This window comes from Podospora pseudopauciseta, chromosome 1 (assembly GCF_035222475.1).
Source record: "Podospora pseudopauciseta strain CBS 411.78 chromosome 1, whole genome shotgun sequence".
Classification (NCBI taxonomy): domain Eukaryota; kingdom Fungi; phylum Ascomycota; class Sordariomycetes; order Sordariales; family Podosporaceae; genus Podospora; species Podospora pseudopauciseta.
This window is the reverse complement of record NC_085892.1, coordinates 2,814,071-2,827,061: the sequence shown is the minus strand read 5'-3', so window position 1 is coordinate 2,827,061 and position 12,991 is coordinate 2,814,071. Positions and strand designations below refer to the sequence as shown.

The following is a 12,991-nucleotide window of genomic DNA, read 5'->3' as shown; positions in this document are numbered from 1 at the left end:
TAGACCAGTACAGACATAGATTATCTATCGATTTCATTCTTCCTACATGTGCATTATAAACAAGCTTTAGACGCACTTGCCAACATTTCCAACAAACTCCCGATCTCAACCATCAGATCCCAACTCCCCTAACAATCTTGATTAAACCCGCAACACCAACCCCCTTCTTCCCCTTCGACAAGTTGACCGTCTCCTCCTGCAGCCAAACCACAACCTCTCTGTATCCCGTCTGCTTCCTAACAAGAACCTGTCTAAAAGCCACCATCACCAACCACGCCACCTCCCCCTTTGTAACCATACACTCATACCCCGGCCACCTCTCCTTTCTGCTTTTGCTCGTCAGCAGCAGAAACGCAACATCAATCAATGACCTGATAGTATCTATCCCCGTTTTGTGTCAGCAAACCCAACGCTTTCGTGTCTGCACCAACATATAAACTACCTTTAACAACCCTCCCACCGGGCTGTCGTTTCTTCCCCATACACCTCCCATAAGCCCACATCTTCCTGGCGCAGACCCCAAAGGCGGCAAACGCGTTGGCCAGCACCTTGGGCCTCGAGTTGAGGCTGGTATCAAAAAGGTGGATGCCCGACTGGAGCTTGAACGAGGCGAGGACCTTGCGGGAAAAGTTGCGGCCTGGGCAGCGGGTGTGTTCTACTGTTAAAGAGTTGAAGACTATAAATGCTTTGTTAGTATTTTTGTATCACGGTAATACAACAACAGAAGGACGGGGGTCAATACTGCTTTCAGGGTTACCTGTAAGAGCGGTGTTGTCTTTGGAGATTTCGAGAGTTTTGGTGTTGATGAATAGACCCGTGTAGGGGAATTGAGCTGGTCTGTTGTTGTTTTTGGATTGTAAGGTTGAGAGAGTGGTGCCGTTGATGGTGACAGGGAAATTAACGAGGGACTTTGAAGGGTTGACGGTTACGCCGTAGGCGGGGACGCCAGAGTGCATTGTTGTGATGAACTGGGTTGCTTTGGGGAGGGAGGTGGTGATGAGGAGGAAGTCGTCTATCAGCCGGAGGAGCAGGCTGTCGTTGGTGTTGTCATCGGAGAACAAAAAGGAGAGGTGGGTGCGCTCGAGGTCGGCGTAGAAGTAGTTGCAGAGGGCGGAGGAGATCACCGAGCCTTGAGGGATGCCGGATTTTTGGCGGTAGTGTTTCTTGCCTATGCGGATGAGGTTGTCTTTGATGTGGGACGTGGATAGAGACATCAGGTCCCGGGTGTTGTGGGTTTTCTGGGCGTTGGAGCGGTCGACGAAGATGGTGTCTTTTTTGGTCGGGGCGAGAGTGGTCTCGATGAATTGGGAGAAGGGGAGGGGGTCTTTGTTTGATTGGGCTACCGAGGGCCAGCGGCTGGCGGCTTTGGCAGTGCTGCCTTTGCCAAGGACCATTTCGAGGGGGCTGACTTCGGCGTGCTTCTTGATTTTGTAAAAGGCTTGCTTGGGGATCTGGCGGAGTAGTTTGATCATGGCGTCTTGGGGGATGGTATCGTAGGCGGCCGCGACGTCAACTTTGGCAAAGTAGAGCTTGTGGTTTCCTTGGCCAAGGGAGGTTTTGAATGCCTTGATGCGGGGGTAGATGTCGCTCACTGAGAAGAGGGAAGATCCGAGACGCTCGGCATTTCGTGTCTGTTGTTTCGTTAGCTTAAAGGTCCAATCTCAAGAAAGGTTTTCACACACCCTCTCAAGCTTGAGCACAGAATTCACCGGCCCCAAATTATTATTGATACTGTAGCTCAACCCAGCTTTCCCCCCTGGCCGCAGAGTCCGACGTGACAAATTCATGAGAGGTCTCATGTTGGTTTCCTTGGGAACCAGCCGAAGGTGGGCAAGTCCAAGTTTGCGAGACCCCAAGATCCGTAAAGCATCTTCCAACCTGACCTCCTCAAACATCCTGGTCTTGAGCGCGGCCATGGCAGGCTCGGCAACATACCGCCAGACGTCATGCCGATAGAAAAACAGACAATACTTGTCAACACTGGAATCAGTGACATAGAAATTGCCTCGAATCAAGGGTATCAATAATGAATCAAACAGGTAGTAGAGAAACTCGTAAAAGATTTCGGTTCGTTTCTGCATATCTGACTGCGAGCATTTTTGGTTGGCTAGTCCAGGAGGTGCGAGCCAGTCGATATCTTGGAGCTGGAAAGCAGTTAGCATACCGCGTTCTAAGATGTGCAGAGAGATTATTATACCTTCATTCCCTGCATGACCTCATGCAGACACATGCTCTCAAACCGCCGCAGATGAATGAACTCGTGGACCTTTTTGAGAAGGCAGGCCTTGTTGTGCTCTTGTGCGTCGCCATGGCCCCAGAACTCATTGGGGATCACCTTGGCTAATATAGCCTGGCAAAAGGCCGAGACAGACGATGTTGGAGTTGCCAACTCCGTGAGAGAGCTGTACTTCAAGTTCCAATCCGGGGCTGCATTCTGCCGAGTCTTCTTCTTGCCCCAAGAAGCTTTACCAGCTGGCCTTGATGATGAAACTAATGACCTTTCCATGGAAGTGGAAGCCTTCTTACGGCTTTCTGTCAAGCCAGGTACCTAAGAGTGTGAGCGTTGGTACTAGCTGAATTGGGACGGGACAGCCTACTGGGCAATAGTGCTTCATCATTTCGGCATATGCGCAACGGCCGTGCAATATCTGAAGTCGCTCAACAAGATGTTGGACCTGTCCTCTGAGTCTCTTGGGAACGTGCCTGATAGGCTTTCCGTGCGTATCCAACTTGGAAAACTTCTCGGCTATCTCCTCTTCACGAAGGGTGTAGTCCTGGAACTTCTGAGTTGTCTTCTGGCGGTCCACAACCGACGTAAATGGGTTATGCAGTCCAAATTGACGGGGAAACATGTACACCAAGATATGCACCACATTCCCGTGGTTAGTATCCTCTTCGGTGGGGGTGGGTGCCTTATATGGAAACCTGTTCAACACATCTAGACAAAAACTCAGGGGTTAGTTTTTGTCTTGGCAACTCCCAAATAGGGGTAAAAAGGGCCACTCACGAATGTGACGTAAGCCAAAGTGAACAGCGCCACGAGCATTGAGAGCAGCTCTGGCATAGAGCATACGGCTTCTGACAAAAGAGATCTCGGAGGGGCGCACGGGATTTTCTTTGTCGATGGGCTTTGCCTCCAAAGGGCTCAATTCTGAAATGGGAATCCCACAAAGCTGTTGCATGTTGCCTTTGCCTGCTTTTACAGCCCGGAAAATGGCACAGTCGACAAGCAGGTCGATCATGATGCGCTCCCCTTCTTTGCCCAAGAGCATGAGAAGCTGTGGCCATGGCTTTTCCCTGAGGGTTTCTACTTGCTGATTGCGTTCTACTGCAAAGAGCCCAGGGATTGGCTTGCTTGGGGCGGCTGCCTCCTTCGGATGAGCATTCTCATTTACACTTCTCCGAAAGCCGTCGCATAACAAATGCTTCAACCGGACACCAGCCTCCTGCTGGGAGAAAAGAAGCCAGATAACAAAGTCTATAATCTTTGACAGACGGCCATGTAAGTTGGTGGACTATGCGAATCTCTACTACTCTCTATGACTTACATCGGATTGCGAGTACATGGACCTCCTCAGTCCATCTGACAAGGTCACATAGGATTCATCTCCTTTTCCCTTCTGCGAGAAGGCAATCCACTTCTCCCAGCGGTAGCTGTTCTTTCTCGCGGTGGCATCATGGCGCCAGGCAACAAGTGTTGTGTCCAGCAGCTCTCCCAAGATAGTCTCCTCTTCAGTTGAAGACTTCTGGACAGAAGAGCCAGAAAGCCCTACTGTTGCGATTTTCTTGCGCCGGATGCGTGAAGAGGTTGGCAGTTTCGACAGTGCGTACTGTCGTAATGTTCGTGTCTCAGAATAGTACTGACTCAACAGCGCATGCTTGACAACGGCATCGCGTGGTTCATGCCCGGTCCTCTGGTGTTTTGCAGGGTGATCAGCAGAGCCGTTGCGAGTTAGTTCGCCGCTATTGTCTCGACTCCTCTTCCCTTTGGCCGGTCTTGACGCAAGAATAGTTGTCATGATTGGAAAGTGTCAAAGATGTCCTCCAAGTCCAGTTTCCTAGTCCAGGCATTTCTGAGGGAATTACATGACGGCTTCTGAGAGCTGAGGACCAACCAGCAACGACCAAACATGTGCTGGTGGCTGATTGGGTCGTGGGGTCGCAGGATCCAGGATTCGAGATAATCCGTTGAAGGGAGTGGTGGGAGTGGTGGGAGTCGTGGTGTCGTGGTGTGGTGGGTGGGCGGGCCGGGGAAGGTGGCCGGGGATGAATGAGTGAAAACGGATGTGTGTCCGTTCGGTTGATTGGATATGAAGCGCGTGGGACAGTCACGAAAAGTTGAAAAGCGACAATTAATACCGAGGCGGGCGAGCGGCACTGGTTCCTGGTGTTCAAGATGTTGTGTGACTGGCGGCGCGTCGGCGCGCGTCGGCGTGTGGCGGCGTGTGGCTCAAGCCTCAAACGGTCTGCGACAAGTCGTCTCTCCTGCTTTACCGGCAACCTGAAATATTTTTATTCTGAGCTGGATGTATTGGTTCCTTCTCACCCTCATGGCCCTACGCCACACCTGCTCTAGGAGTTCAGGCTCCGGGTGTACAGTCTCGGCCACGAAGGGTCACTTCATCAAGAAGTCAGAGCTCTAGAGAGCTTAAGCTTGGCGGCCAGTCACAGCTGGTCAAGCTCAAGGGTCGGGCAGTCAAGATTATCTCGGCGGCACAGCTGGTTGAACAGTGCGTCATTGGGCAGCCACACAGGGTTGACTTGTATTCATGCCTGTCCCTTCAGCATTTGCGATTCGTTGGATCTGTTGTTGGCTCGAATTCATCATCTTCATGGATGGAAACATCCCACTCCTGGTGCCCCGCTACGGGCAGGGGCCTTCTCTCACATGTCTGTTCGTCCACACAGTCAACTGCTATGAACTGAGGAGGATTCGGATGAGAGAAAACAAAACATCAACAAAAAAGTTCGGATGCCATGCCAAGTTATGTATCTTCTACATAATCGGCCGAATACCCGCCGCAAACCCCCTGTTCACTCCCACTGCACCGTTGAGACAGAACGTGCAATTACACGATCATGATGGATGGCCCCCGCTTTCTGGGCAGCACAGCTAGCTACCTACACCATCAAACACTTTGAATCCCTTTCGATACTCACATGGGATAGAGCCCAGAAAAAGGTCGTATTCCTATCTTCTCGAATTGTTCGAGGAGTGGAGAGACGGTTGATGCCGGCCAACACAAGTCGCGCAGCCGCAGAAGGTCAGCACATCAGCCTGATCCCCAAACGGGCAGCTGGTAAGTAGTATTGGATACACCTAAGGTTGTAGAGGACATCTACAGGGGGTCCGGGTAGAAGAGAAACCTTACCGATAGCCTGGGTAATTCCAAGACTTTCTTGTCATCCACCAACGCCCCTCCAACTTCCCTCAAGCTGACATCGCGAGGCAGCTTGTCCCTGTTGCTTATGTACCAACTGCAACACTGCAACACTGCAACACTGCAACACTGCAACACATTCTTATCAAAAGAGAAAAAAGAAAGTAAAGTTTGCCAAAGTGCCCAGGATGGATGGGTATGACCATCTCGCATCAAGGAGAGCAGGAGAAAAAGGGCTCGCACTCGGACGATGGCACAGGATATGAGCATATATGTGTCGTCCCGTCTCTGTCGTCTCATTGATATTCCATAGGCCGCTGCCCGAAAGGCGCCGTAATTGCACAGAGGTTCTGAGGAACAAGTACGGATAGCGCACTGACTCTTGTAGCTGGCTAGCAGAGCGGCTAGGGTTCGGTGCAGTGAAGCGTTTGCCCCGTACTTTTTTGCTCTTATGGAGGTGGATCCCGGACCTGGTGTTGATGAAGGTGTTTCGTTCGCCCAGGGCTGTCCCCGGTCGCTTGTGCAGACAGCCAATCCTCGCGCTCGCCAGCACATCAACCTCGACGAGCCCCGACATCTTTTCTCTCTCTGCCGCCTCCCCCAGTCACTTACCAGTGTCCAGTTGCCCAGTTGTGGACGATGGATCTCGATGATCATTGAATTCCGCACAGCCAGTCGCGGACGGAGCGTTTGCATGCACGCCGTCCACGACGTAACCTTACGGACCTCCACCACTGGCCAAACGACCTGAGAGTGATGGGAGCGAGACCATGGACGATGGCAGTCTTGGAGAGGAGGCGCCTGCTTCGCGCCCCGGCCAGCTCTTCGACCATCACCATCACCACCATAATCCCCAGCATCACCACCATAATCCCCAGCATCACCAGCAGCTTTTCGAATACCAACAACAGCACCACACCCAGCACCACCACTCCCACGACCCCTACGACCCTTATGAACACCACTTCCACCCCGGCGCCGATCTCGACCGAGACCTAGACCCCCGACCCGGCGGCCAAATACCCCCCCTCGCCTCGCATGCCGCAGCCTCGAACCTCCAGGCGTTTGCTGCCAGTTCCTCTCCGGACGACTCGCTAGATCCCGACGACTTTTACCGTAGCTACCAAGGTGCGCAGCAGCCCAGGAATGAGTCCCCGCAAACCGTAGATCTCATGGCCCAGGCCTCGTCCAGTTCTCGACAGACGCCCTCTACGCGCTCCAACGGCAACGGAACGGCATCAAGGCCATCGGGGCTCCCCACGAACCGCAATGCTCTTCGACCGAGTCAGCGTGCCGTGTCGAACCCCGTCGACGACCGTTCGTCCAAAGCAGCCAACAGTTTTCCCACGAGTGTGAAAGAGATGAAAAAGAAGTTTGACCAGACCGCCACACAGCCCGGGGCAGCGGCTCGAAGGCCACTGCCCAGGTCATCCAGCAGCACCAATGGAAGGGCCACTGGCACGGGGAGCAATTCGTCAACATATGGTTCCAGCAGAGGGACATCTAGTGTTCGGGGAACATCTGTCACTCGGGGAACACAACGACCGACCGAAGATCAGCAGTCATTTGCGAGCAGGATCAGTCGACCTCGTACGGCAACGTCGTCACATCCACAGCCATCCAAGCAAAACAACCATGCCTCACCGAGGATTCCTGCAGTGCCCAAAGGACCGGAACCAGGCCTCTCCCGCCAGCCCGGCCTCTTGTTTGGCGAGATACTGCCTGAACGCAACGACTCGGCCACAGTCGGCTTTGGGATCGAAAATGCCCGGCCACGGAGGACGTCCGAGTCTAGTATTCATCATTCAAGGTTACAGATGCGCAGTTTATCAGATGCAGACATCGAGCCTCCGTCACCCACCGACTGGTACCGCGGCGCCGCGCCAAACGACCAGCAGGCCTCCGATCATCCAAGCGTCAACACGAGTATCCCCAAAAACCATAACCGAGCTCAGAGCGACTTTGCTGCATCCAAGTTGGGAATGAGGCGTCAGTTTCCCAATGAATCCGCTGTGGCTTCACCGATATCACCGACCTCGCCGACCTCCCCAACCTCCCGTCTCCCTATCATGGTGAAGAAGATCAGTAACCAGAGTGACAGTCCCGCCTCAACTCGTTCGAACTCCCCTTCGCTCAAGTACGCAGCTGCCAGCGGGAGAACATCTCGGCAGCATGTACCATCCAGCCGGTCGAGGACGCCGACGACCAGTGCAACGGTTTCAACACCTCAGATCAAAACACCAACAGCTCGCAAGGGCCCACCCTCGAGCATAACCACGACAGGCAGCCGGCTGAATGCCCATGTTGCTGTCACTCCTCCGAAATTGTCACCTAGTCTTCGTAGCTCGCGGCCACGGCAGTCTGTGGCGACGGCCACCACAGCAGCATCCAGAATGCGAGCCGTAGAACGGGAACGAGGTTCGTCACCCCAGAGACAACCTTTGAGACCCACTCCAAAAGCAGAAGGATCTGGCACACGGAGGCGCAAACTCTCTGTCGGGCCCATTGACTTTGCACAGCGCCGTGAGACTATCAAACTTGCCTACAGCAAGTCCATCAGAGACAGCCAGGCCAAGGAAGCGAGACAGGCTGCTGCTGACAAGAGGAAAAGGGAGCTGGAGGTGGTGGCCAAGATCAAATTGGAAGCAGAAGCGGCCACTATGGCTGCCGTCGCCAATGCCAATGCCGCCGCTGCCGCTGCCGCCATAAGGCCAGCCCGATCGACTGACAACTTGAGGTTTGTGGAGATTGGTATCGAGAAAGAGACACCATCGTCGCATTTGCAACCGCCGGTTGGAGACTCCCCAGCGCCACCAGTGCCTGCAACACCAGCTCCACCGGCCCCGTTGGAACCCCTGAGGTTGGAAATACCAGGCAGCTTCCCCAATGTTGGGTCATCTCATCTGGAACCAGAGGAAGAACCCATGTCTGCTTGCTCAGCTAGCACTGCAACGACCGAGTTCGAAATTGATGACCAGCCTGAGCCAGAAAGGCCAGAAAACACAGCTGCCATAGATGAAGCTTTGGGCATGACAATGCTTGGCCTCACGCAAGTCACCTTTGTGCCAGAAAGCTTTCAACATGAAACCTCTAGCCCGCCGGCCGAGCAGGCCGTGGTTCCAGTATTACCCAAGAAGGCGTCTTATCAATCTCCATTTGATGAGGATGAGGAGGTCGATGACGACAGTGTATCCATAAAAATTTCGCTTGACACGTCCACGGAGCCCCAGATGTCTCCCCAGCTAACACCAACCCGCACTGACTTTCAGCCGGAGCCTACCTCCACTGCCGCACCGAGCCAGGACGAAGACGATGAGTACGTGCCCCGACCATACACATTTACCTCGGACAATTACGAAACAACAGTCACGATTCTCGGCCCAGAAAATGATTTCCGGCCGTTGCACCACAACCCGCCTCGTGTTGCCATGCCGGCAGCAGATCTGCCACGACAGGATGAACGACAGACGGCCAGCAATGTGACGATTGAGGCACCGGAAACTTCGCATTTGGAGGATGTGGTGCGGTTTGAGGAGCCCAGAATTGTGCTGGACAAGCTGGATCGGCTGGAAGACTTTTATGTCGGACCGCGTTTGAGTGACAATGTGGCATCGTTGCGTGATTCAACATGTACATCGTCAGATTCTGGAACTCCTTTTGACACGCAGCCACCACTGGCAGAGTACGAAAAGACACCAAACACATTGCACAGTTTGACTGTCCCCTCGCTGCTGGCACCTGGGAATCGTCTCAGTCAGAATTCTGCCTGGACCGACTTTTCCTTTGGAAGCGACGACCATAATGCCGGCCTGCAAAGCACGCATTCTCAGCAGTCTCTTGGATACGAAAGCCAAAAATCTGGTTTGGAAGAGTTTCGATCTCACAGCCCGGACAAGTCACCGCTGGATAGGTCCGGTGCTGCTACTCCGCCCATGTTGGCCGAACGGCAGCGTAGCAGTTACCAACTCTCTGCCCATGAAAAGGGAACGGACCGTGTCACTGAAGAAGAAGAGTGCCAAACAGAAGAGCGCGACGAGGATGTGCCGCAGCCGCAGGAAGAACATGTGGCTGCGCGTCCACAGCGGCAGCCACCGCCTCCTCCGTCCTTTGAGTTTGTGGACGATGATCGAGAGACGTCTGTGTACGGGCAAGAAACTAGGCCAACAAGCTTCCTGCATCCTCAGCAAGAGTCGCGGCCACAGTCCGAAGTTCTATCACCCGATTCTGGATCGCAAGTCACTTTTGAAACACTCGATCGGTCCAATATTTCGGTTAATGACAGCGAGACGCTCACCGAGTCTGTTGTTGAGAGGCCATCACTATCGGCTGAAGCGCAGGAAGAGCAAAAGAGGCTGCGCCAGCGTCAATTGGTTATACGGGAACTGATTGATACCGAGGATGCGTTTATCAGAGACATGAGCGTGGTTGAGGAAATCTACAAGGGGACTGCTGAAGCCTGTCCCAACCTGGACAGCAAGACGATCAAGTTGATCTTTAGGAACACGGATGAAATCATTGCTTTTCATGCCGCGTTCGTTGCCGAGTTCAAGGAAGGAGCATCTACGGTGTACACTCCCAAGGCCCGACGGTCACCTATTCTCACCCCTTCGGCTGCCCCGTCGATCAAGGACTCCGATTCAGCTACCTTGAACTCTGTTACTTCTTCTGCAAAACCTGAGCTGGACGATGAGAAGGACCGCCTCACGTCTATTGGGCCGGTGTTCTCAAAGAGCATCGAACAGTTAAAGGCTGTGCACGAGGTGTATTTGCGATCCAGTGACCAGTCGTCCAAACGCCTCGTCCAGATTCAGGAAGACGAGGGTGTCATGCTCTGGCTCAATGAGTGTAATGAGGTCGCCAAGGAGCTGACTTCTGCCTGGAATTTGGACTCGCTGTTGGTGAAGCCCATGCAGCGCATCACAAAATACCCAGACATTATCACACATCTGCTCAAATATACGCCGGCAGATCATCCGGACAGGGAACCATTGGTTGCTGCGCGGTCGGCCGTCATCGACGCCATTGACGAGATCAACAAGTCCAAGAAGAATTATGAGCTGGTTGGACAAATCGTCAGCAATAGGAAGCGCAAGGATTCGGATGTCCGCGGCATTGCCAGGGCTTTTGGAAAACGGGTCGACAAACTCCAGGCGACCAGTCCGAAAACGGCAGAGGACGAGGATTACAAGAAGCTGCAGCAGCAGTTTGGTGATGATTACCTCCGTCTCCAGGTGGTTCTGAGAGATGTTGAGTATTACACGAGGAACGTGTCGACCTATGTGCACGAATTCCTTCAGTATCTCTCGTCCATGGAGCTGGTGATGCGACTGCAGCCGTCTAGAGACTATGCTCACATCGAAAGTAAATGGGTTCAGTTCAATGTCTCGATGAGAGACATTGAGAAGATTGCGTTGGAGCGACATGTGAGTTGCCCGCCCCCGAATTCAAGTTCTTGTAGTTGCTAACGCCCAAAAGCTTTCTGATGTCCGCAAACACGTCATTGAACCCTTTGAGCAGGTCATCAAGTGCTACGGCAACCCTGGTCTGGCCATGAAGAAAAGAGCCAAACGCCGCCTGGACTATGAGAAGTTTGCCCAGCTCAAGGCCAACGGGAAGAAGGTGGACAAGCAGTTGACAGAGCTCGTGGAGCAGTATGAGGCTCTGAATGAGACGCTGAAAAAGGAGCTGCCCAAGCTTTCTGCCATGACTGCCAGGATTGGCAATATCTGTCTTGGCAAGTTCATCAGCATCCAAACAGCCTGGTATAAGATGTGGCAGGACAAAGTCAAAGCACCTCTCCAAGATGCGAGCCATGTTCCTGAAGTGTCGGAGATTGTGTCGGGCTTCCAGCGAGAGTTTGCGCTGCAAGAAGAGAGGGCCATGTTGCTCGCCATCTTGAATCCTACGCTGAGACCTAGGTTTTCTCACTCGACAACCGACGGCGGCGATAGCTCTTCGCTGCTTTCGAGAACAAAGTCTCGGCCGAGTGACCTCCAGCCAACTCGTTCCAGGGGATTGTCCATCAACAGTGAACACGCCCCTACACTGCCAACTCCGGACTTTGTGAGACGTAACAGTGGCCAGTTCAGTCTCTCGCCAGCAAGTAGTGCGCTCCCCAGCCCAGCTCATTACTACCGAGACTATTACTCCGGTATCAATGGCAGCCATGCCCGGGTGAGCTCCAACTCACCGATCACTTCTGACCCCAACTCAAGGTCAGCTGTCGGCCTATCAATGCGTCCAGGCACGGGACGTAGCTTTGACTCGAACAGTCTTCCAAGGCAGAGCACAGAGTCGACTGTTATTACCTCGGCCATGGCAGGAGGAGGGCCAAGCAGGCGGGGTTCAAACTCGACCTACAACAGCTCGGCTTACCCTGGACCGGGTAATAATACCGGGGACACACGGCGGTTGTCGGGTTTGTTCCACTCCGCGCTGCCACCGGACGACGCAGAGGAGTTTTACCCCCCACAGGTGATGTCACGGGCATCTAGCACGCAGCGGAGCAGGGACGACAGCGGGTATAGAGTGCTCTGGCTGGCGGCTTCGCTGTTTGAGTTTCACATTGAGACGTCGAAGATGGAGGCAGGGTACCCTTATTTGACGTACCAGGCTGGCGAAGTAAGTTTTTTTCTTTTTTTTTTCTCGTTTCCACCTTTTCTGGCGTTTCGGCGGCCAGATGAACACAATGCTGACCAGGTGCTTTTGGTTAGATCTTTGATGTCATTGCCGAAAAAGGTGAACTCTGGCTTGCGAGGAATCAAGACGACCCCCGGGGGACGGTGGGATGGATCTGGTCGAAGCATTTTGCCAAGTTGGCAGATTCTTGATTTCTTTGTGTCTGTTTTGACTGATAAACCATTTCATATCTGTCTGATTATTATACCTCTACGAGACCACGTGGGCTTGAGGTTACAGATCACACTCTCACGCACATTGCAAGATTATCTTTTTTTTCTTTGTATCAGCAACATTCACACACACGCGCACTACAAAAAGGGCAGGTAAATGGCATGGCGGGTTAGGATGTGGGGAAAGGGGGAAGAGGAGCAAATTTGTGAGCATGGCGTTGAATCTTTTTTTATTTGTTTTCGAGGTGATTTTTTGTTGTATTTTCAGAAGGAAGGTATGGTGGGGGTTTGGGGGAAGGGTTTGGTGGCGGCGGCCGCGGTGGTGGTGGTGGTGAGAGTGGAAACAACAATGGACAAAAGTGATATCCCCGGGAAAAATACTCTTCGAATCTTTCTTTTCTTTTTTTTTCCCTTGTCTTCTTTGGGGGAGGTTTTGGGGTTGGTTGGGGAATAGGGGCGATATTCTTTTGATTTTTTTTGTGTTGTGTGTGTGTGGGATAGGAGGGAAGAGATGTTGTGGTGATTTTTGAGAGAAAGAGAGGGGGGGTTTGAGAGACAGTGTAATAACATTTATTTAGGGGTAAGGAGAAAGGAAGAGTAAGAATAAGAGATACAAATGGAGATTACATAACACACATAAAAGCTTTTCACAGGTTGGGCCCGAGTGATATTGTGATTTTGCGTTGAATGTTCATTACGGAGGGCTGAAGTTTTGGCTAGATGAGGGATGAGGAAGGGGGTGGGCTGGAAGACAACTTG

General features: G+C 52.8%; 2 protein-coding genes across 2 annotated transcripts; one reads left to right on the top strand and one right to left on the bottom strand.

Annotated features, from left to right (window-relative positions):
• Positions 1-26: 26 nt before the first annotated feature.
• EST2 (Telomerase reverse transcriptase) lies at positions 27-4,598 on the bottom strand. The gene is given in 9 exon segments (XM_062907341.1): positions 27-381; positions 443-676; positions 743-1,631; positions 1,683-2,144; positions 2,198-2,548; positions 2,598-2,938; positions 3,008-3,485; positions 3,549-4,419; positions 4,430-4,598. 8 exon segments carry the CDS (start codon positions 4,017-4,019, stop codon positions 113-115), a joined length of 3,495 nt encoding a protein of 1,164 aa, XP_062770287.1. The 5' UTR covers positions 4,020-4,419; positions 4,430-4,598; the 3' UTR covers positions 27-112.
• Positions 4,599-5,396: 798 nt separating this feature from the next.
• On the top strand, positions 5,397-12,854 carry QC763_107610 (uncharacterized protein). Its single transcript, XM_062907340.1, has 5 exons — positions 5,397-6,093; positions 6,149-6,238; positions 6,260-10,804; positions 10,857-12,002; positions 12,095-12,854. The coding sequence occupies exons 1-5, from the start codon at positions 5,833-5,835 to the stop codon at positions 12,209-12,211; spliced, it is 6,159 nt and encodes a 2,052-aa protein (XP_062770286.1). The 5' UTR covers positions 5,397-5,832; the 3' UTR covers positions 12,212-12,854.
• The last annotated feature ends 137 nt before the right edge of the window (positions 12,855-12,991 follow it).

Bases quoted from the DNA above. Each gene is read 5' to 3' on its own strand.
- QC763_107610 (XM_062907340.1), top strand. From the start codon at position 5,833: ATGGAGGTGGATCCCGGACCTGGTGTTGATGAAGGTGTTTCGTTCGCC. The intron at 6,094-6,148 runs GTAACCTTACGG...GATGGGAGCGAG, and splicing joins GCATGCACGCCGTCCACGAC to ACCATGGACGATGGCAGTCT. The intron at 10,805-10,856 runs GTGAGTTGCCCG...AACGCCCAAAAG, and splicing joins AGATTGCGTTGGAGCGACAT to CTTTCTGATGTCCGCAAACA.
- EST2 (XM_062907341.1), bottom strand. From the start codon at position 4,019: ATGACAACTATTCTTGCGTCAAGACCGGCCAAAGGGAAGAGGAGTCGA. The intron at 1,632-1,682 runs GTGTGTGAAAAC...ACGAAACAACAG, and splicing joins CTGTGCTCAAGCTTGAGAGG to ACACGAAATGCCGAGCGTCT. The intron at 677-742 runs GTATTGACCCCC...AAGCATTTATAG, and splicing joins TACAGGTAACCCTGAAAGCA to TCTTCAACTCTTTAACAGTA.